General features: G+C 39.4%; 1 protein-coding gene across 5 annotated transcripts in view; it reads left to right on the forward strand.

The window, feature by feature from the left end:
- Nucleotides 1-500: 500 nt before the first annotated feature.
- Nucleotides 501-24023, forward strand: part of PICALM (phosphatidylinositol binding clathrin assembly protein) — a 71710-nt gene continuing 48187 nt past the window's right edge. For all 5 annotated transcript variants that reach the window (XM_075077146.1, XM_075077232.1, XM_075077310.1 and 2 more), the window contains exon 1: nucleotides 501-821. In XM_075077146.1, the coding sequence (XP_074933247.1) occupies nucleotides 692-821 (130 nt within the window). In that variant the 5' untranslated portion in view covers nucleotides 501-691. The remainder of the gene's footprint in view (nucleotides 822-24023) is intronic.

Consider the following 24023-nt stretch of genomic DNA (forward strand, 5'->3'; position numbering starts at 1 on the left):
GCTCCCGCCCAAGGGGGACGGGGTGCGGCCCCTCGGGCACGGCCCAGCTTTGGGGTGCCTGTGCCTGTCCCTCCCCTTCGCCCCCTCGGGGCTGTGGGGACGGAGCTGCCGCCACACCCCGCCACGCCCACCCCGCCCGCGCGCGGCGACACGTGACACACCCCCGCCTCCCCCACTACCACCTCCACCACCACCACCCTCCTTGTTGCACCCGGGAGCTTCGCGCGCCGGCAGGGAGGGGCGGCGCGTGTCACGCGGGCGGGGCGCCGAAGGGATCACGTGATGCAGGCGGCTCGGAAAGCCCGGAGGAGGAGGAGGAGGGGGAGGAGGAGGGAGGTCCGCCCGCCCGCCGCCGCCATTTTCCTGCGGTGCCCAGTGTGTGTCCCCTGTCCCCGGCCGAGCGGGAGGCGCGCAGGGGGAGGGGACGGCGGCTGGGGGAGGGGGCGGGAGGAGGAGGAGGAGGAGGCGGAGGAGGAGGGGGAGGGGGGAGGGGGGAGGGGGAGGGGGGAGGGGGAGGGGGAGGGGTCCCTGCTCGGGTGACAGGTCCGTCCCTGAGGGCGGAGCGGGGGCCGCCTGCGGCACGGCGGGGTGAGGAGTCGGCGCAGCTCCGTCCCCACGGCTAGTCCTCCCGTCCCGGCCCCTGAGGAGGGAGCGGAGCCGCTCTCCCTTCCAGCGCCGCCACCCACCCGCCATGTCCGGCCAAAGCCTCACCGACCGCATCACGGCGGCGCAGCACAGCGTGACCGGCTCGGCCGTCTCGAAAACCGTCTGCAAGGCCACGACCCACGAGGTCATGGGGCCCAAGAAGAAACACCTGGACTGTGAGTAACCGGGGAGGGATGGCGGCCGGGCTCTGTTCCCCCGCCGGGCTCCCCTCTGCTCTGTCGTCCTGCGGAGCCGGGTCCCCGCCGCGGGGCTGCCGCCTTCCCCGCCGGCCTCGCCGGGACGCGAAGCCTCGTCGGGCGGAGGAGCTCTGGGCATTCCCGTGAGGGGGTTGGATCGGGGACGTGGCGGTGGAGAGCTCGGGGGAGGCTGCTGGGTATGTCTGCTCTCCAGAAGAGGCCTTGTTAGCTCTGCCCTGTGCACAGGGCCCCGGACAATGCGAGCTGCTGAAGGGCAGGAGCTGCCCTGTACCCCTTCCATGGAGAGAGAGAAAGAACCACAGGGGCCAAGCGGAGGAATGGTCTGTAATTTCCTTACTAGTTGATCTTATTTGTGTTCTGCCAGGGCAGCACTCCCCCATTCTGTAGGGGAGGTGCAGGAGTTCCAAGAAGGAATAGCTGATCAGTTACCTTAATTCTTTCCCAGATAGTCTAGTAGGAAAAAAAACCCAAACCTCTATCATTCTTGTAACTCCTCCATGTATAAGATCATGAAATGAGTGCCTGAGGAGCTAATCTCTCTCAGTAAGGGTGTTCTTCTTAGTCTTATCCTTTCTAGTCTGTCTCCTTCACTTGGGAGGATGGGCCTAAGAGGACTTCTTTAGACCTTCAGTATCTGAGCTTAACAACCCGTACAGGGACTGGCCGTTTTTCAGCTTCTATTAAAAATAGATCCAAGGTGGGAAGGCTTAAAAGGTTTTTCTATCATCTCTGTTCCATTCAGGTGATTACAAAGAGAGTGATGAGCACCGAAGTTCATAGTAGTGTGTCTCCCACTACACTGTAAGGTCACAGGAGTGAGGATGTTCTTGGCCTGAATAGCTGATTATCTTGCATCTGTTTATTCCAGGCCTTTTTAAGGACCTTTCTCTACCCGTTTCACCCAATGTGTAATGAAAGATGTGTGGCTATGCCTTCTGTATGCGTGCTTTCTCCTTTCCTCCCACCCACGTCTGTGACAAGAAGGTTGGGTCTTCATGTGTCTTGAATTTGTGCCTCCTGAATCGCTCTGTATCCAAATGAGAAGGCCAGATGATGGCACTAGGATTAATTCTACTGTAGTTATTTCTTCTTTTCACCAAAAGATGTCTGACTTAAAAGTTTAAGAAATTCTTGTTCTACCAGTACCTGAGAGGGATGTGATCAGTTTTTATAGAGTAGCCCCAGAGCAGCTGCCTCAGTTTCTTTCTGGTATTCCCTCTTCCATTTCATGTCTTGCCTGAAAACTGAGTAGTAACTGAGTGGCTTTGTTATTTGTGGTCAGCCTAGGGTGACAGAAGGCTGAGGAAATGTTTGGGCTTTAAGTAACTTAGTCTCAGGTAGAGAAAACACCTTGTCATGTGGCTTATGTATGAAGTTGTGGTGTTACTGGATTTCACACGACAGAAGGGAGGCTTTCTGGAAAAAAAACTTGTCAGGTTTAGCTTGGAATAGTGCGAAAAGTGCAGTTTCAGTAATAGGGCATTTAGCAGCTGAATTATTTCATGGTATAAGCTTTGTGAAAAAGAACATCAAACTGATCAGACAACCGCTTTGCAGACTAGCGTGTGTATGCAAGGGTGGTGTTCTGAATGCAGTTGCTAGGGGACATCCTAACTGAGACCTGTCAGATGCTGCTGTAGAAGGGGGCTTGAACTTCCTTAGAAAGCTATCTGGTAGTTGCTGGATGAGAAGCCCACTTCTGTATTTCCCTTGTTTACGCTAGACTGTCAGAGGTCCCAGTTCCTGCCTCTTTCTCAGAGAATTATTTTGTCAGAGCAAAGCTAACTTGTTTGGTTTTTTTATTAGTTTTACTACTAGCCACTCTTATTAAGTGGTTAAAATAGATCATGGGTAGATAAGTTCTGTATGCTGCCTAATAGGTTTGTTGGGAGTTTCTGTTCCTGGCATCAGGAAATGACACACAGTGTTGTATTTTGAAAATTTTCTTTGTTCATACCGTTTATGGTTGTATGTTTAAAAATGAATGCTTTTTGTACAAGCCATGACTCAAGCCCCACCTCTGAATTATTTGCACATACCTTCCTTTTACAACAGTTTAACTACTAGATAAGTCCTAGGAACTGACATCTCACTGTGAGTGACAATTAATATACCAGTCTTCATAGGTGGCATGCTTCCTAAATATTTTTCTAATTAGTGTTTGTCGTGGTTTAACCCCATGCAGCACTATATCAGCTGCTAAGAGAAAAATTAACTCTATCTCAGCTGAAACCAGGACAGTGTTTATTGTGATAATGACAGTTAAAACTTACTTTGTTAAAGGTTGTGTCCTGGATGAGTTGATAAGCTGATTCTAATACTCTCCTGGAATGAAGTCTTAGTTTTGTAGCATTTTCTGTGACCATGACATACATTCTTGTTAATGGGGTATTTGTATTATTTGTACAGATCTTAAAATCTCTGACTGTCCTGCTTCTGAAATTCTTTCTTTATTAAGCTTGAACCGTCATGAACAGATTTAAGTAGCTCAGCTTCACATTAGCCCATACAAATGGGGGTAAATCGGACATGGGTACCGATGCACATGATTATTCCTGTCCTTATTTATCTTGCTCTTGGCTGTCTGTGGAGTTCCAAAACTGAAGTGCTCCCCATCCTAGGTTTGTATATTCCCTGTATATGTCCCTCAGTGACCGTTACCTTAATCATCAAAGAATGTAAAAGGCATACTTAGCCCATAATGATTAAAATATAATCTACTCCAAAGAATGTTCTTTCTCTCCCGCTACAAAGCTCAGTTGCTTGTTTGGTTTGAGAGAGAAAGAATTACAATTCTAATTTACAAGTGGACATGGCTTACAATAGGTAGCAACGATCATCTTATGGTCATATGCTTGCACTCTGGATATGCTTTTTCTCCTGTTATGGAGGCCCAGTCTTATAGCTGGGATAAGGATTCCCTGTTTTGTAATCTAGGTGCTGCTTCTGTAATGATGGATTACTTGTTTTATGGTAATCAGACAGGTTTAATAGCCTTGAAACCCTCAAAGCATAGTTCATGGAATTTCTTTTACAGAAAACCTAGTTTCACTAGGACTTCGTCCTAGTTTTCACACCTCTGAGCAGTGCTGGCTCAAAACTGGTTTGTGGGTTTGACTTGTACCTGTGATTTATGCAGCCCTTTCTTTTGCGTATTGCTTTTGTTGTTCAGTACTGTATAGTGATGCTAAGAGCAAGTGCTTTAGGTTGTTTGAATGTAAATGGTGCTGGAAAGCTTGTGGGCAGATTTCACTTTTTTGTTTTACATGATTCTCTTGGGGGGTGGTGGTGCTTCCATAGGTATATGTGATGGATAATTCATATTAGGAGAACCAAAAGATAAACAGTTAATGCCAAGTAGGAGGTTTCACTAGGTCAGTTCAGTGAAACCGCTGTAGCAGTGATGTCTCAGCAGCACGAAAGTGTTTGTGTACCTGTACATGTTGTGGACCACAGTTAAAACGGCTTTGGTGTGAACACACATTTAGGGATGGGCTCTTGAATGAGTATGGCATAGTAACCCTATCTGCTCATAGCTAGTGGAGTAGCGCTCTTTAAAGGAGAATGTGGATGGATGACTTGGAAGGAAGTGGCAATGCAGTAATTATCTGTTCTTAACAGGAAATATCTCTCTAGTTATGCAAATGCATAATTTCCTTGACTTCTTATTGCGAAGAAAAAAATCTGTATTTTTAAGGAAGAGGGTAAACCAGAACCCTGCCCTGTGTTGTGAGAAGCTGTGTAAGTGAAAGTAAACTTAATTGAGCTTGCTGGGAACTTATTTCCCAAGTCCCTAATGTCAGCTTTTTTGGTTTTGTCTAGAGGCTACTACTTGTACAAATAAGTCCAGCTAAAGACTTGCTTTATGTCTGTGCTGGGGACAGCTTCCGTTTCCAAATGAGATGGTAGGCAGAGGGTATCTTGCAGAACTGAGGGACAAGGATCATTGCTTTCCCCTATATCTCACAAGAGATTTGTAGTAAAGCTGGGAAAAAAGTCTTTTAAGTGCTTACCTGCCTTCACATACTGAAGTGTAACTGGGTTATTTCAGTGATGTAGTGAGTTAACTCCTGGTGTTTGTGGATACTGCTGTGTTCTCCAGTAGAAATAGATTATCCGCATTCCTTCTACAGTATTGCAGTACTTCACCAAATTCATATTTTCTTTCTGGTTTTGGCAGGATTACCTGAAGTTTCTCATGGCTTTGCTTCTCATTTTATAGTTGACTCAAACTTCTGGAGGCAGTCCATTGTTATTTTTGCTTAGAACTGTTCTGTGTAACTGTAATTATTTCAAATACAGATAATTGCTTTATTGCAGCTTTCTTTTGAAGTATTCATCTTCCTCTCTGAGTTCTTCCATGATTCCTTTATCATTCTTCCTTAGCCAGCTTTTCCTTACTCTTTACTAGAATTCCTTTGGAATATTTGTGTTTGCTTTTAGGAGGGTATGAGAACTATCATACTCCTCTAGACTGCCAGAGGGCCAATTTTCTACCACAGCTGCTCATTTGCAGAAAGAATAGCCATTTAGTTCTGCAGCTGTTGTTTTATTTTACTTAGCCCGAAGCAGTATTCTACTTTGGATGAAGTAAGAGGTAGGAACTATGGAGGAGAAGCTGCAGGACACCTGCAATCAGCTTACTGTGAATCTTTGTACTGTCATTGTTTCCCCATCAGCTGTGGTTATTCAGGTGTCATGTAACTTTGGGCTGTAGCTCTAGTGGTGATTTTCTGATTTTTTTTTTTTACGGTGCAGTCATCTCTTCTAAAAGTGATGCTTGGAAGAGGCATTCTTTTGCAGTTCAGCCTGTGACCTAATGATCTACTTCAGTCTTCAGTTCCTAATCTTAAGATGAGTTTTTGATCTGTAGATGTGAAAGTTTTAAGTTGTTCCTAGTGACTTGGCTCACAAAGTAACACTAGTTTGCATAATAATACAAAAGAGATGACTTATCCAACATGGAATTTAAAGCTTCTCTCTTTCTTGCATTGTGTACGTTGCCTTATGTGAAGTACATGATCCATACGCCACAGTAGCACGTGATGCTGGTAGACTGCTGGGAAAGTTCACTTGTAAAATGTTACTGACATCTTGCTCTCCCTGGAAATTGCAACACGTTTTCTGAAGCAGAGACACCTTTTGTATTTGAAAGCTTATTTTTTTAATAGCCTTCTTAAATTTAAGTTTCTCTATCTTTAAAATCTTTTCACTCATTAATTCTCAAACATTGATTACTTCTTTAAAAATAGCCCAGTTACTACTGGTCAGATATATGCCATCTTATTTTCTGTAAACCATGCAGAAGCTGTTCCTCAAGTACGCTAGAAGAATCAGGTAAGTATTATAAATGACTTGTTTATAAAATCTTGGAGTCCTGTAGTGGGACAGTTATTAAACATTTCCAAATAGTTCATAATACAAGTTTAAAGCAATAATCTCAAGTATGTGTTCTTACATCTGAGTATTTTAGCAAACTCTGCTGCAGCAGCAATGCAAACTTTGCTTTGTGTCTAAGAACTGTTTTCTGAGGCCATCAGTGTGTGAGTTCAACCATTTAGATTTCCTGCCAGGCTGAAGTCTTAAGCTACAAGTAGTTGTAATTTGGAGCTGAATGTTATCTTGCGAAGGCTTAGGTAGCAGAGAGATTTTTATTACTGATTATGCCTGCACCGGATTAGAAGTAAACAAGAAGTAACTGGCCAAAAAGCTGCAGCCAAGTGGAAAGGAAAGAAACTGATGTTGATAGAAAATTGTTTGGTATTTTTCTTGCTCTTCTAGCAGCTTTCTCCATTGTGAAATGGGACTGTGAGCAGGCAGGGTATGAACTGTTATTAACTATGTATCCTTCTAGACTCAAAGGAAGTAGAAATACTGTTGCACTTCGAATTTCATCTCTAGCTTTACGTCAGAGCTTTTTCAATTAGATGGTGGTTCCTAAACCTCAAAATATTGTTAGTAAAATCAGTGCTAACTTGTGGTGCTCTCAGCTCTGCTCAGGGCAAATCCAAGTTATGAGTAATATGTGACCAATCGGGTATTGAGACTTGAGAAATTAGGGAACTAAGCTGTATTTAGCTGTGTGATAATAACTTAATAAAGTTAAGCATTTCATAAAGATTTAACAAATACGCTGGATTTTCCGATTGTGACTAAACATCTCCTATGCTATTTTGCTAAAGGAGCTTTATTAGAGTAATGCTTATCTGGTTCACTTGCAATATTAAACATGAGTAAATTAGGCTTTTATAAGTTTTAGCTCAAAACAGAGGGTGTAAAATAACAAGATCTACACCAAAAGTTAACTTGGTAGTGTCAATTCTGAGTACGAAGCATAAGAAAATTTCCTGGAGTGAACAGCGTTGGCGTAAAGAGAAATCCTGTGGTTTTACCTTAATTCATGTCATGACACATACAGGGTCTACAAAATAAAAAGTACAAAGGTGGAGCTTATACTTGCTCTGAGCTCTCCTCTTTAATTTCCTTCAGACCTGTGTCAGTTTACTGAGAAAGAGCTCTCCACATCAACCCCTTCTTCCTTTTCTCCTGCAAAGACACTGCGGAAATCTTCATTTAATGTCCTTTATTGCTTCCTCCCAGGCAAGCGGTCCTTCAGTCACAACATCAGTACGCTCTCGCAGCGGTGCCGTTCTAGCAGCAGTGATTCTTTTGCTTATGTAGGCAGTGATAAGTTTGCACGGGTTGAAACTGCTCTGGTATTTCACATATTTACTCTAAATATGGTACCTGCAGTAGCATGTAGCTCAGCTCTTCCAGTTACCAAGCGTGTGCTAGGACATCAACAAAGTATCTCTATTGTTTGTAACCTTTACCGATTTTTGTTGAATTTTTGAATTTTTTAACTTAATACAACTTAAAGCACAAATTATGAATCCTTAATAGCATTGTTTCCTAGTCAAATATTTAGTGTATTAAAAAAAGTTTTTTCCACATTAATAGCCTGTAAAAACTGGGGGGTTTTATCCTGTTGAAAAAGGTGGTAATGAAATTAATGTAATTCCTCAATTAGTTTTGTTAAAAACCAAAACGAACCCACTGGTATTCTACTGCACAGCGTAAGTTCCTAGAGTTACAATAGCAAACTGGATTTCAAGACCCAGAATGGATAATGTACCAAGTTTTAAACTAAACTCAGGTTGCAAACAGAAGTAAACGTGTTTTGTTTGGTGTTTTGGGGGTTTTGTGTAGGTGGGTGTTTGAGTTTTGGGGTTTTTTTGTTGTTGTGTTCTTTTTTATTTTTCTTTTTTTTTTTTTTTTTGATGCCTTTAATCTGGCAGTAAATTCACTGAGAGCAGCTCTGGTTGTCTGTGATTTGTTGCTCCGTCTGCCAAAGCAGAAGGTTGAGTGTCTTGGCTATCAGATGGTAGAAGTAGGTTTCTTCGTGTTCTTAGCCATTTTAAAGGGCTGCTCATAACTCGCTTTGCTGTTGGTGATGTTTGGATTCTTCTGGGGTGGAGAATGAGCTGTAGTGTGGTATGGCAATGTTTCTGTACCTGCCTCTTTAGGTGTGTGCTTTTTGTTTTGGGGTTAGTTGTTCATGCGGTGTTGTGTCCTCTTTTTCCCCTTCTCCTCATATGTTCAGAAATCACACCAGCACTTAACTACATGCGTTTGCAGTCACACTTGGCTTGTTTGGCTGATGCCTCTGCTCTTGCTGACGAATGGGTCGATATTTCATGGGAAATTGAGTCACACTTGAATTTTACTTTGATTCATCCCCTTCCCCTCCCTGCTCACCCAGTGTTGGCATAATAGGTGCAGCCATCATTGCAACCTCTTTCAAACTTTATGAATTTTTCTGATCCACAACTCTATTCTTGACCTGACCTTATTTTTATGTGAAATGTTAAAAGTTGTTTAAGCTATTGTGATGCTAAGCCTCCATATTGAGCATGGTAGTGTAATTTGATTTTATTTAATTGTCCCTTTTTCTATTTGCTGGAAACTATTGGTGTTCATAATTCAGCAAATATACTGTTATGAAGAGATTAAAAATAACTTTCATTTTAAAATCAGTCTGTTAGCTGCTCTATGTAATCAAGTAAATATTCCTATGTACAGCTGCAGTTCACAAAGCAATTCTTCATTTCTGTACTGATGTACACCTAGCTTCATTGAGGCTAGCTTACTCGTGAAATACCTTCATCCTTTTCTTCTGTCATACAAGGGGTACTTCAGTTCAGTATTTACTGAATTGATTATGTTAGTTTGTAAGTTTTGGGGGTGAAATTCAAGTGTTTTATTTGCAGTTTCTTTTTAGTCATCATGAGATACAACTAGTACTGTTCAAATCATAATTGCAGCTGAACAGGAAAAAATACCTTTCTGAACAATATCCTTGTGTCCTTTTTTCCTCTTGACAAGCCAAGTTTACTATTTAGATATATGCTGGAATCCTTAGGTAGAATTTAATTTTGAACTAATTCTCAGGATCATGTCACTTTGCTTTCATTGATACAGACATGCTCTAATTCGCTGTGTTTTATTCAAATTACTGAGTTTGGATTTATCCTTTTAATAATTTTTTCTGTAAAATATTAATAACCTCCCTTAAATTCAACAGGAGTTCTTTCTCCCTGGAGTGCTTGCATTTCAGTCATGAGTGTCAGTACAGCATTGCAGAATAAAATTTAAAGTATCAAAAATATACGTGAAGTGGATTTTGATTATAGGAATAAAAGAAAAGTCAACGGATACCAAGTCTGAACACTTTTGCATTCCTGGGCTGTAGTTATTTATAATAAGGATATGAGATACCTAGTAAGCTGCTGCACTTGACTAGCTGTCTGATGGGAAAACTCAGGATGCACAGCTTCTAGCTGTAAAGTGTTTGAAACACAGGGACTAGGGCACCAGCTTGTGCTTTGGGGGAAAACGGTAGTCCAAATACAGACTTTCATCTTTAAGTTTTTGATAGTTAATAGGGAGCTAGCTCAAACTTTCTTCTAGATCTGTTCGGTTGGAATGCTTTGCCACAACAATAGCATCATTAAGCCTATCAAATGTAATTAAAGCTAAAACATAAATGAAGTAAATTTCCTAGCAGATTACTTTGCATTAAAAATACGGAATATGTGAAGTTTGTTTCAGGGCTGAGGTTGATGTGTGAATGATGGAAACCCTGAGAAGCCTTTTTGTTCTCAAACACCAGGGAATGGCATGGTTAGTTCAACCTCTGATGTTTGGAATTGCATTGTTACGAATTTGAAGCTCTTACATTTCCAAGGGCTGACTTTCTGTTTTGTTTTGCTGGTTTTTTGCTTTTTGTTTTACACAGTTACTTTTAGGAGGAGAGTTTCTTTAGATTTAATAATCTGTAAGTAAAATAGAATGCATTGGAAGAGATGTTTTTGTCCTTATTTTAAACTGTTAATGAGGAGCCTTTGTAGACAAGAATGTGGTCAGCCTCCTCGTATGTAGTAGGGCTGATGCAAGATGTTCTAACATCTAGTTTTACTATAGCTCCATATTCCTTTTAACTCTCTGCGATTTTAACCAGTGAACAAATCCTATTTCGAAGCAAATGGAATAACTGTATTTTGCATTGTTAGAGCTTATCTTTATGAAACAATTTCATTTTAGAGATAAAATCTGGCTGAATTCGTCTTTCTTTTACTGAGGACCAAAAGGTAGATGATACTTGCTTCTGCTCTTGGCTTTAGTTTATCTTAGAGGCTGTTTGTGATAGGGATGTGTCTTTGTGCATGGTAAACAGAGAAATTCCTGTCTGAAAGCTGTGGGATACAGAGTTCTTTCTGTGTACAACTTCCCTTACTGGTCCAGTTTCAAACTTAAGGATTTGAAGTTCGATGTTTGTTCTAAAACTTTGTGAAACTTGAAACTTTATAACCACATGGTCACTAATAAAGTGCTCACGAATGATCTCTAAAACTGGGCAATGAGGGGAAGAGCTGATCTGGATTTATGAAACTAGGGCATAACAGCACTGTAAGAGGGTGGGCTTCCCTTTGTAAGGTCACTTTCTTTGTCTACTGAAAATCAGTAAAGCTTAATGTATGGTGCTGGAAAAATACAACATTTTCACTTTCCATGTTCAGTGAAGACTGTTCCTGCTCCAACATGGGCTGTAAGGGATGGTTTTGATCCTTTAGCTCTTGTGCCCCTGTAAAAGGGTGGTATTCAAATGTGCATTGAAGCTGTACTTGGGATGAGCCAGGAGGAGTTTTGTTTGCTCAGAGAGCTCCAAATATCTCATGGGAGACGTTAGTCTAAATTGAAGAAGGAAGTAGAAGCTAAATTAGACAGAAATTTCCAACATTTCTATTAATAGCATGGAGGGTTTTAGCTGTTCCTTTACTTGACTGCCTCTGTGGGAGAGCTGCACATGTACAGTGCATGACTGTCAGCTGAAACAGTTTTGTGAAGATACCTGTGTTTTGATGGGGGGAGATGTGATTTTTTTTTTTTTCCTTTGAGCTCTGGTGCTCTGTTTTATCCAGTTTGCTAACACTTCATGTCAAAATCTGATCCTGTATTGGTCAAAATAAAAGGTATGAAAGTGGTTGTCAGTGACAAATCTCCTTTAAGGAGTTCACCAACTTTAAGTGCACAATGTGAAATAGATCGTATGGAATTGATGGAGCTTGAATTAAAATTGGCTGCAAGAAGTACTCTAGATCCAGGTATCCTGAATTCTAGTTGCTAAAAAAAATTGGTAATTTAGAAAGTAGTGAGACTTCTTTTAACCAAAATTACTAGAATGTTGCATGTCACCAAATATGTTAGCATAGAAGGAGCAGCTTCATGGTTTTTGTTATGCTTCTTTCTCCTGTTCCTGCTGGGCAATAGGAAGATTAGTCCCACTTAGGAGTAGACAGAAGTTATATAGAAATGGCTGGTATGTAGATGGCCTTTCACATGAAGAAATCACTTGTGGGATTCAGGGAACAGAGCAAGGAATAGGAGGAAACCAATACAATTTCACAAGTTCATGTCTGAAATTAATTTCAGACTTCACTATCATCTCGGTCCCCATGCTTTGTTACGAAGCCGACTATTTTTCTTTCAGTTTTTCACCATAGAGAAAGAAAAATCTCAGACACATTCTGCAAAACTTGTGTGTTCAAACTGTTTTGTATAACATCAGGGAGTAAAAACTTAGCCTGTTTGATCTCTGAGATGCTAGCCCAAGTACCCAACTGTGTAAACCTGCATCATCTTGTGTGACTTTCTGCCGGTCACTTTGTAGAAGGCTGGTGTTTGATTTTCATTAAAAGATAAATATTTGAAGTTTGAGGATTTGTTGCTTTGCACATTCAAATCATTTGGCAGGATTATTTTTTAATAAAACACATTGTATGATAAAAAAGGCAAATAATTTAAATTGCTTTCTTCCTTGGTGTATTAACTGAGGTTTGGTAAGGAAAGCTTTGCATCAAGCTTTAAGCAAGTGTTTTTATTGTCCCTGCATTGTCAATGGAGAGGGAACTCTTACGGTAAAATCTTGAGGGTTACTAGTTTGGAGTTGGCCAGCTTCTTCTATAGAAACTACAGCAAAAAAATTTGATTCCTCAGCAAAACTCTCCTGAAGTGTGTTTTCTTCTGTGTTGTTGCTTATTAGCAGTGTGGTATTTTTCTGACTTTGCCTTATTTTCCCCACTTTTCCTCTTTTTCTACTTTTGTTAGGCTACTTATGTCATAGTTCATAAGCTCTTAAATTAGAGCTAGTTTTCATTAAGACCTGTAAAGCTCTGTTTAGTCAGCTAATCCAGCAAGCAATCATCTGACAGGGCACTGTGGAGGCATGCTGTGGGTATTTCCCGAGAGATCAACAGAAAAGTAAGATATACAGATTTTTCCACCCAAAATAGGAAGCATTGTATGTCTGAATTGTAGTGTGATGTGTGTAAAGTTTCTTCACAGTGAGAATCTAGGCTGAAACCTGCTATCTGAGGAGTTTTGTTCCAACAGGTGGTCATCGTGCTATTTATAAGGAAAAGCATGTAGCACTGTCATGTAATAAATAGTACTAATTAAAAAAAATTCTAAGTAGTTTGGACTTGCTTCTGTTTCTTATATGCCAGAAAATACACTGCTTTCAGTAAGTTTAGGTACTGGGCTTTTGGTAATTCCTATATTAAAATGAACCCAAATTAAAGTCACTTTTGCACCTTTATGATGTTGGAAGAGCATGATTTAATAAAATACCATTTTAGGATACGGCTTAAACTTCTCTGGTGGTAGGTGCAAAAGTTTCCCAGATTTCTCCCTTTATCAGGTTAAACTCCCTACTTTGCTACTCTCTGAGAGTATATGAAGAGCGGTTAAATGTGGTGTTTTCTAGCCAGTATACTGCAGGGGCAAAAGGACCTACAAGAGATGCTGTTGGACCATCAGAATCTCTTGGCAATACAACTTATTTTGTACAGCAAACTAGTACGAGCTCTTGACAAAGAAAGGGGTATTTCCACAAAATTATATGCCTGGGTGTTTTTTCTCAGTAATTGACTGGACAGCTCTTTATCTAGGTGAAGCTGTAGAGGAGGGTATCTGTCAAGAAATATCCTACCATGCACTTCAATATTTTTACAATTACATTGGATTTATTGTCCTATATAATTTCTGGTTTGCTGAGGACACCAGTACACTTGGTGTCCTGCAGGCATTGTGCAGTCTGGGAGGCTGCATAGTAGAAGACATGTTTTGTCATGAGGGCTTTCCAGAAACTGGAAAGAGAGAGCCACAGTCTGACCAAAGAACTTTGCTGTGCAGCGTTGGGTGTACACATCTTCACCCGCAGTTTCAGCGCTGATGGAGGGTAGTCAAATACAGAGGTATAACTCCTTTAACTCAAGTACATGTTTCCTGACAGCTCCCAAAGGCATTCAGGAAAGGTGTGCTGCTATTGCTCTGGATTAGATTCTGTTTAGAAGAAAATCTGATTTCCAAAGTAATATTTTAAAATGGGAGAGAATGACACATATTCCAAACAACTTTGCTAGAATGAGTAAGATTTCTGAGCTAGTGAAAAGAAACAAGTATTGACGTAGGAGAACCTCAGATCAGATAGCTTTGTTATTTCTTATTTTTCGTTTTGTCCATTAAACTGTCTAATTAAAGATGTGGCACTGCCATTCAAGGGGGAAAAAATGTGAATTACATGTGTGTGATTAGTACTAAAATAACAAAGATCAGGAGAATTTTTTTGGCTTGAAAATCTGTTCAGTGAGGTGTGGTGGCAGGAGGTCATGCTGGCATTGATGCTCAATGGTGGTTTCAGTTTTGCTATGCTGTAGAGTGAGGGTCCACCACTACTACACAATTACTTTCTGATGCATCTTTTAGAATAATGCGATGTGGAAGTTAAACATGGAAGAAGTGCCTAAATTACACTTGTGTGAATACTTTGCGTGTTTAGAAAATACATATATTCAGATTTAGAAACTGTGCTAGAGGTGTTTACTGACAATGTGCATGGTCAGGCGTGTTTTCTCTTTGTTTTTCTGTAACGCAGGATTAAGGAAGTCACAGAGGTTGGAAGGTGGCATAGGTGCTTTGGCTGCCTTTTGGTATACTTTCTAACAGGTTTGATCTGCGTTCCATATGGACCAGGTGACCTCTGCATCTGGAAGCTTTGAAGAGACTACATTTAGCTTTATTACAAATGGTGACATCAAAAACTATGGGACTTCCTGCCACAAATTGAGATTGGGACTTTGCAGGATTGAGGAGGGTTAGATACTGAAATAAAACCTAGTTATGTTAAAGGCTCACCTTCTTGAAAACAATAAAAGCCATCTTGCTGCAAAACAACTCTAGGGTTGCGTTTATGGAGGTTTTTTGTTCTGTCTGCTGTTGACAAAATGGTTTCCCTGTTGCAGTAGGCTGGGCTACAGTAATGTTACTCTACCACCGCTAGCAAGCTGCCAGGTAAGAGCATATTGTTAGTACTTCGTGTGAGTCTAGGAAGTATTTGAGAGCAGTCTGCAAGGACTGGTTGCTTACTGATGGCAGTGCAACAGCAGCTTGTCCGTGTATTTCACAAGTCTTGTTTTTAACATGTCCGTTAGCACAACTTCTTATCATAAGGAGGCGTAGTATCTATGGAGTAGTTAGAGTAAGTTCCTTTGGAGCAGAAGGAAAGGGCTGTAAGTGCATACTGTAACCAAAAATTTATAGTAAGCAAAGGCAGATGGCTTGGGCACTCTTTTTGTCGAGGAGAGAGATAGAGAGCAGCGTGATAATATATTCAGTGTGTGGTGATGAAGAGACCTGAGGGTTAATGTCTTTGGTGTCACATACTGATCTCCCTCAGCTGTCTGTAAACCATGTGATGTGCCTTCTCTGTGCAACTTAAGGTAAAATCGTAGGATAAACTTGCATGTATGCAGACTGTTTGCTTGAAATAGCTTCATGTTTGGAGTAGGAGAGAAAAGTAGTGTTAAAGCTATACAATTTTCAAAGTAATTAATCTTCATGAAAATAGAAATGTTCCACCTAATGCAATTCGTTGTGCTTCCATCAGTCCACTGTGTATGACTACCCACACCATAAATATTACATTGGATACTTAAATATTTATAATATTTAATATAGTAATTTAATGTTATACTCTAATATATTAAAGTTAAATATTTATTTCAATATTGAATCAGGTGGCTGTCATTCAAAGTCAAAGCCTGCCCAGCCACCTGTCCTAAAGTATTCTCAAACAGCACTGCTCATAGAGAATCTTTAAGGTATGTGCCCACTTTCTAGCTTGTCAGAACGTAAAGTGGATGCATCCTCAAGTGTTTGCAGTTATGTCCTCTGAAAATACTGACTTCATGTTGAACAAGTAGCTATTCATATTTTAATTCCTGAAAGCATTGAAACTTGCATATGATGATATGAAGAAGAATATTTGTTTCTCCCTGACTTAAATAGGCCGAGAGCTTAAATACTCAGATTGAATGTACTGCTTATGCAGGAATCGTCATGTTAGTTGGCTGATACAGGCATTTTCATCTTGTGATCAAGAATCACCTTTAGAATATGATTCATAGGCTCATTATTAAGCAAGTTTGTAAAGATAGGATCAAGGCTCTAAGTTTACAGGTACTTTTCAGTGGCAGTAATGCACTAGTGTGTGTGTGAGAGCTAATACTTTAGGTGAGGTTTCATGATAAAGTGCTTTTAAAAGGTACTGTAGGAATTAAATGTGGAACAAAAGTGTTCAGTAGTTTAGCACGTCTCACGTATTTCTCAGCCTTAGGGTGCTGAAGCAGTAGTTCGAGGAAGAACTTAAGGTCTCTCTGTAAGAGTAGTGCAGCGTTGATAAAACTTGGAACTTTGCAAAGATAATGCTTTAGCAGAAGAAAAATACTTGGATGTCTGAAAAGCTGTCATAAACAGTGTTACCTGTGTAAGTAATCTTATACATCCATCTCTTCTTTATATGAAATACAGGCAATTAGCAGTCCACGAACCTTTTGAAAATTACAATGTGTACATGGTGTGCAGGAAGAAAAATTTGACAACAGTGTCTGGCAGAAAATTTTCTTTGCCCTGGGTCATTCATGCTGATAGGTCCCACCGTAGTTTAAATTTGTATCCGTGTTTCACTTAAATAATAGTGTTGCACTTGGGAGATTGTAGGAGAGCAACATTATCACTTCCAAGTATGAAAGGATTCAAAGTCAGGCTTTCACACCCTCAGCCAAGACAGTTCTAGGGAGCCATGGATTATCTGGTGTAGGTTGAGCTGACAGAAGCCTCCGCTGGTATGAGTTAGTTGGGAATCGGTCTTCACATTTTGTGCCCAGTATCGCTGCGGACTCCTTTTCTTCTGACTTTTCAGCTAATAGGCATTTGAGGATGACTTCACCATATATAAACAACTTCACTGTATATGCTTAAAAACTGTCTCTACGTGTTGGATTTGTGATAAAAACATGTATTTTTATACTGAAAACAGCTTATAACTCACTGTTTAAAATGGTATATGAAGAAAGCTGTGATGAAAAACCAGTATCAGCAAAAATCCCTAGTGGAGAAATAGCTTTTTCTGTCAGAACAGTTCTTTTGCAGAAAAGATGTGGAATCAGTGAAGGTTATTAATCTAAAGAAATTTTTGCCATTGTGCCACATCCACTCCAGAGATCCATAACTTTTATTTTCATAACTGCATCTAAAAATAATTAACTTGAAAACATGCCTGTGTAAAGTGATACTGAGGTGGCTGAAACATTAACAGGCCTTTTTTCTTTGAGCTTCACAGGAGAGATAATTGTCACCAGATATTTAATATAGTTATTCTTTACCAGAGGGAAGGAATGCCACGCTGCTTCCACCCCCTAGAAAGCTATGCAAAGGAATATTTACTTATGTTACTTGAATTCAAATTGGTGGGACCTGGTAAACATCATCTGAAATGAATTTTCTTTTCTAGCTTAAATAATCTTAAGGTATTTTTGGTGACTGTATCTAAGAAAATGTGAATACTGAAGAACAGCAGACAAAAAAAGGAATTGTAGGGAGAGGAGATACTTTTGTATTGATTCATATTTTAAGATTTTAACAAAGACAGTTCTCTCCTGTTACAACAACTGACCTTGATGGGTGTGGGTAACAAGGACATGTTTTGGTGTTTCCTCTGCATAACTCTGAGTGAGTAGTGCACGGGAGAACTGCTTCAGTACAGGCTGCTTACATCACTTTGCCATCAAATTCAGGGATACTTAAAGTGGAGACTATGTCTGTATCTAATTCTAATGATGCTTTTTATTAATAACTACTATGTTACAATACACTGTGTGTTAACAGAGAATAGCATTATGCTGGGAATGTTTGCAGCTGCTCTTCAGACTAAGATTAGAAGACAGTTATGCTGATAAATTGGAGTAGTGCTTGATGAATGCTGGCAAGTCCAAAGTTCTGAATGGGTAAGAAAGGTGTCAAAGTTGAGTATAAAAGGGGTCTGAAAGTGCAGGAGCACTACAAGTGGCTTTTGCTTATTTCTATTTCATTTTCATTATAAACTACCAATGTGAGGCTGCAGGAAAGATGGGCGTCCTTCCCTATGTCTATAGAAGAAGAAATTATGAGACAGAAAGTTGTTTCCATTAAATCTGGTGCTGGGGAGCTTCAGTATCCAGCTTGGAGCACTACATTTTGAAAAATAATAATATTAGTGAAACTGTAGAGAATTCAGAGATCAGCTGAATTAAGAAGACTGGGAAGTTAGGAAACATTGAAAGAAAAACATTTATTAAGAAAGTAGATAAGAGAATAGTGTTTTTCCATTGTGTTGATGGCTTTTATGCAGAGGGTGGATATTCTGTCTCTACTGAGGACAAGAGGAAGTTCCTTTTTTTTAATCTGTACCAGGAGATGGGGCTTTTGGGTTCTGAGATAGATCTAAGGCAACTTGGAATTATGGAAATGTAGAGTAACCCTGAAGGCCAAGGCAGACATCTTTGGAGAGCAGCAGATGGCTGTAGTTGGTCAGTTGAGTCATATAATCACTCATTGCTGCTGAAAGTTGGAGGACTTTCCTTTTCCCTCTTATTCTTCTTCCTTTTGCATGTCATCATCTCTTCTTCTGTAGTGACTTTTGCCAGTTTTGGTCTTTTGAGAGCCATTTTTCATCTTGTAGGACACTGGGAGAACTATGTGGGGTTGCTTCCCTTCATGTGTTGTCCCCCATTATCCCTGCCCCCACCCCCCCTCCCTTAAGTGGTGTTTTTTTTGAGTGGCTGGTTGGTTTTTTTTTCACTTGAGAAATTAATACGGTTTAGAGAGAAGTACATCAGTGCTGGCGTGGCATAAGCAAGGGAAGTGTGTGGCTGTTAGCAGGTAGACACAGGAGTGGGACCACCCTGTTTCTTGTCAGTGAGCTGTCATGAAAACATAACCTATGGTAATTATGTCTAAGATGAAGCAGGGGAATTACATGTTAACTGAGGTCCTTTCTGAACATGATTTCTTTGATTCGATAGCGATTGGGATATGATAGGCTGAGCCTAAGTTACGAGGGGCTTTGAAAATAAAGTAGCTGGTGTTCGAAATAATATAAAGGGTAATTAGTTGAGGGAGTCAGAAGGAAAGCATAATTTGAGGCTCACTTCCCTGTTGATGGTTCTCCTAGACTGTTTGTGTAACCATCTTGGCCTGTTATTATGAATTTGTATTGGTCTAAAAAATTAACTTACCTGATGTGTTAAACTTGCACCAAGACGTAGGTGAATTAAGCTATGGTTTATATCCAACTTGAAGATCAGAAATATTGGGGGAATGAACAAATGAGTTAGCTTGTAGCAGTAGCCACGTAAGCCAGATTCATTAGCTCCAAATCTGCTCAGTTGTGAGCCTGATAGCCTTTTCCTTATATAAAAAGGGAGAGTAAGAGTCATAAAACTAAACAAAAATAGTTGTCGTTTATACTGGTTCCACAACCAGATGTCTTTGAGAACTCATCCCTCAGAGGGATCCAGGCTCCAACAACCTCAAAGTTTAGTCAAGACTCTGCAGTAGCTGAGTGGAGCTTAGCAAACCTAGTTGGTCTAAATGGACCCGTTTCAGTAATGGGATTAGAGTAGATGACCTCCAGAGGTTCTGCTCAACATTAATTATTTTATATCAGTGATCCTAAATATGTATAACTTCATTCTGCTATGATGATCTGGCAATTCAGGTTATTTTCTTAATTTGAGCTTAACAGGATAACAGCAACTTCTCTTGCCTGAAAGTCTAACATGATGATGCTTGCAGGATGAATGGAACAGCTTAAAATTGCCATTTTTTTCCAAGGAGAAATGTATCGGATGAGATGAGCACATAAGAAGGATCTTGGTGTCGGTAGATTCGGTTTCTAAACTGCTCTAACTTGTTTATGTGCTGTTATGGTACACTTACGCTTGTGTAATTGTGCCTGTGACTATTTTTGGATTAATGAGGCAAATGTAGTTGGAATTATAATATTGTATTTACAAGATGTGGCTGGAGCTGTTGAGACAGAATTTAGCAGTATTGTAATGTTAGCCTTTAAGTGTGACGGGGGTACTCATCAAGTTTAAAGGTAAGAAATGATTTCGGAACCAATATTCTCCTATGTAAGGTAGCTTAGCCATCATCTTGGCCATGACGTCACCTTGACATTTCTACAATATCTGTAACTGTGGAGAACTCTGAATAATCGTTATGAGTTGTGGATCAAAATGGTAATTTGGCACCTACCTGTATGTGGGAATTAAGGTGAAAAATTAAAGAAAAAGTCTTGTCAGTGTGACTTATCTATTGCTTTTTGAGTTGTTTCCCTTATTTTTTAACTTCTTTTACTGTTTTATTTGTTAATGCTTTGTTTGCTGATGACATTTGGTAGACAATCCTCATGTTAGTCTTCGTTGAAGCAGTTGGCCAGCAGAACCTGTTTTTACTGTATTTTTCACAGAAAGTGTCTTAATCTTTTTTACTGTTCTCAAACATAAGAAGTAAAGGTTAGTCAAAGAGTTGCCGTAAGAGTAAATCTAGACAGTTAGAGATACCTGAGGCAATAATGCTGAGTTCACAGGGTTACTGGTAGAGGTTTAAAGTAGTTTCTAAGAATTGCAAGTAGAAATTGCAGTTTTAGGTAGGAGAGAGAACATGATGGTCTTATTTGAATTGGAAAAAAAAGACAAGATACAACATGATGAACTAAAAGTATAAATTGTTGGCCGTAGAACAAGTTATTCTACATTATATTAAACCTGCCTTCTGCCTTTTTTATCCTGCTTATCTAATATAAATAAGATTAAATCACATTCCTTTTTAAATATGGAAAGCCCTGAACACAGTGGGTCTTCTCAGATTTCTTTAACTCTTCCATAAACTATTTCCTGAGTCAGTGAATCTAGCTCTCAGAATAACATTATATGCAGAGGAAGAATTTTCTGTAATTTTTATTGTTAATTATAAGAAATGTGTGGCCCAGATTTCCTTGTCCCTGTCTTGAGGTGACTTGGGTGAAGCCACTGCAAAGTCTGCTGTAGAAAATTCTTCTAGTAAAGCAGTTTGATACAAATGGGTTTATTCAGAAGAGAAACAAAGCTAAATTTAGAACATAATCGTTTATGGCAGACTTTGTTTTAAAATGCAAATGTAGGTATTTTCTGATAATTGTGAAAACAGGTAAGTATCACTCAGTTTTCAAATACACGCTGGTTATATAATATTCTTCTGTCAGATTAGATGTCACTTACGCGCTCAGACTCAGGTTGAACATCGCTCTTTCTTTCTAGCTTGATCACTTAAGAATGCCGTTTGGGGTTTCTTTGTTTTGGCACAGGCTTTATATGCAGTTACCAAATGTACCTCTCTGAGGAAGAAATAAATTTTTAAATTGTCAGTTTTGTGTGCTTGAATTAATGTTCAAAACGACTTCGCTTATTGTTTGCTTCACTAATGAAAATCACTTATTTACATCCAGGAACTTTGTAATTCTATTTTCTGCATTTAAATAAGGACATCACCTATGGAAGAGTTGGGAAAGTATTTAGAAATTTACCAAAGGCGTACATTGTTATCTGGATTTTAAATGTCACTGGGAATGTGTAGAATCAGATTTGAATGTGTCCAGTTCACAGTCATCAGAACTGTTAATTTGTAGAAGTAGATTTTAATAATAGATTTTACAGCTAACCTCATTATTTTGTTCTTATTTTAGTACTTCTGGTTTCTTGTGGTTTTTGTAAGTGTCCAAAAATCCTTCCATGGCAAAGCTAAATCCTCTAGTGTTTAAATATTGAAGAAGAGTACTTATTAGACGTTCTGTAAATGTTTTCAAGGGGTTTTGCTAGAGTTCAGAAACTTTTCAAATAAAACTGGTATATATTTGTGTAATAACTTCAAGTTTGGTATTTTTTTGAAATTTTTTTTTTCAAAACTGGATAAAATTTGAGTAAGAAATATCTTAAGTGCTTATTAGCTTCATAATCAGCTTGTTAAGGTGAGTAGAAAAAATATCCATTGTAATCCAAAATACTTGTCATCAGCAGCCAGTTGAAAACTCTTCTCTGATACTTTATATTGGACATTTGAAAATAATCTTTCATGTTAAACTTCACACAAACCACCCAGGCTAAAAAGAAATTTTTAGTTTGGCAAATGACAGAATAAAAACTGACTGTGTGAAACTTTGCTGCTGCTGTAGCGTGTGCCTCAATTCAGTTTCTGCTTCATTTGACATTTGCTGTCAAATGTTCCATTAACATAACTCTTAACTGGAGTGTCTGTTTGTGTTTTTTCTCACTAACAGTTATTTTCCCTAGTGTGTAACGGTTTCCCATGTCCTCCTAGAAAGGAGGGGTGTGGCAGCTGTGTGCCTTGCCAGAACCTGTGACGGAAGTATTTAAAATTAGCATGGGTACATAGGTCACGTTAGCTGTTTTGGAGGGTGCAGGGAAGTGAATTCTGCAACCATAAAATTTCTTAGAAACTCCACCAGTAGTGCTTACTGTAACTGTATTCCTAGCAAAAAAATCAAAGGAGGGAATTTTTTGTCCAATGGCAAACTTATCTGCATAAACCCCATCTCTTCAGATTGTTAACCAATTTGGTGCAAATCTGCTGACTTCTGATCTTTAAAAATTTTCACTGTATTCTTAAAGATGGTTGACAGCGTTAGCTGGTGCTGCACTGTGTCTTCATGTGGGAAACAGTCGTGTGTCTGCTGACATTCTTATCTGCCCCTTGGGTAATGCCTTACCTGTGGAACCGTGTAACAAATGTTGATATTCAGCATTTGTGTTTCAGTTCAAGATTGCTTACCAAGTGAGCGAACACTTCATACTTGTTTCTCTGTTCCAGTGATCAAATATTTGGCTAGAGTGAGAAGTATGAACATAAGAAAATGAGATCCTAACATAATGGAAAGTGGTGTGACTTGGGAGTTAAAAGATATGAATTGAAATCTAGACAACTAGAGAAGGGAATTGAACTTGAGTCTTAGCAGAGCAGACACCTATAGGATTTTTAATTTTTTTGTTGTGTTTGTTTCAGCTGTTGGGTTAAGTAGAGACACAGAAACTTTCCCCATTGCATGTGATTTTCATAACTGCAATAAAATGAAAGTGTTTCAGCTTTGAATGTTCTGTCTTGTGGAGAAACTGTTCCCCTAGAGAAAAAAAAAAAAAACAAATCCTGTATCAATAGCTTTCTAAATTTCAAGTGCTTCACTAAAATCCTGTTGTATGGCCACAGGTAAAAGGGGAAAAGATTGATCATATGCAAATGCACAAGCTCGAGTAGAATTATTTTAAGTATAGACGCTGCCTCATATTCCACCATCAATGATTAGCCACAGTGTTCCCTCATGCAAGTGGAATGTCAGTCATTAGCATGTTATCTCTTCAGTTTGAAAGCTAATCTGTACTCTTAAGTGGATTGTATTCTATTGAACTCTTCTATGTGGACATAATTTCAATAAGAAAAATTACTCAGCTCATTCAAGAATTATTTTATATTCCTTTTATGATTAAAAAAGTAATGGCTTTGCTATGTGTGTTGGCTTCAGTTATAAATTTACCAATTAGGTAAACTTGATGTGATGCATACTTGGCTTACACTTTCGATCCATTAATATGTATTTAAATTCTAGCAATAACCTTTGGCTTTCATCCTATTAAGAAAAGATGAAGCATTAGAGCAAATAAGAGCTTCCTGACAGCTTCAGAGAGTTTGTTGGGTAATTTCACTTTTCCTGGCTTGGTGAACTTCTTGTATTTTGTATGTTAGAATATTTAGATTCTGACTATTCTGGAAGAGTAGGGCATTAAGAATTTTTCATCAAAGCTTTAACTTGTGTGTGATTATATACATATCCCTCTTATCATAGTATTTTTCTTGTCCGGGCATTGAGTTTATCTGTCATAAAGCAGTACGTGCTATCTGAAAAGCATGTAGTCTATTCAGAATGACCTTTAATCTTTGACAGTACCTTGTGGTAGGGCAGGGATACATAACATGCACATCTGCTCAAAGGTAATGGTACAACTATATTTGTTTAATTTAATAGGTTGGTAACTTTAATAATCTTAAAAAAAAAAATCAAAGAACTAGTCATATATATGACCTGTTATTGGGTATAGCTATGTAAACATGTGTTTGTGGAAGACTGCAGAATAAATAGGAGACTGCTGTTGGACTGGGGGCTAAATATGT

The sequence above is a fragment of the Phalacrocorax aristotelis genome, chromosome 1 (assembly GCF_949628215.1).
Source record: "Phalacrocorax aristotelis chromosome 1, bGulAri2.1, whole genome shotgun sequence".
Classification (NCBI taxonomy): Eukaryota; Metazoa; Chordata; class Aves; order Suliformes; family Phalacrocoracidae; genus Phalacrocorax; species Phalacrocorax aristotelis.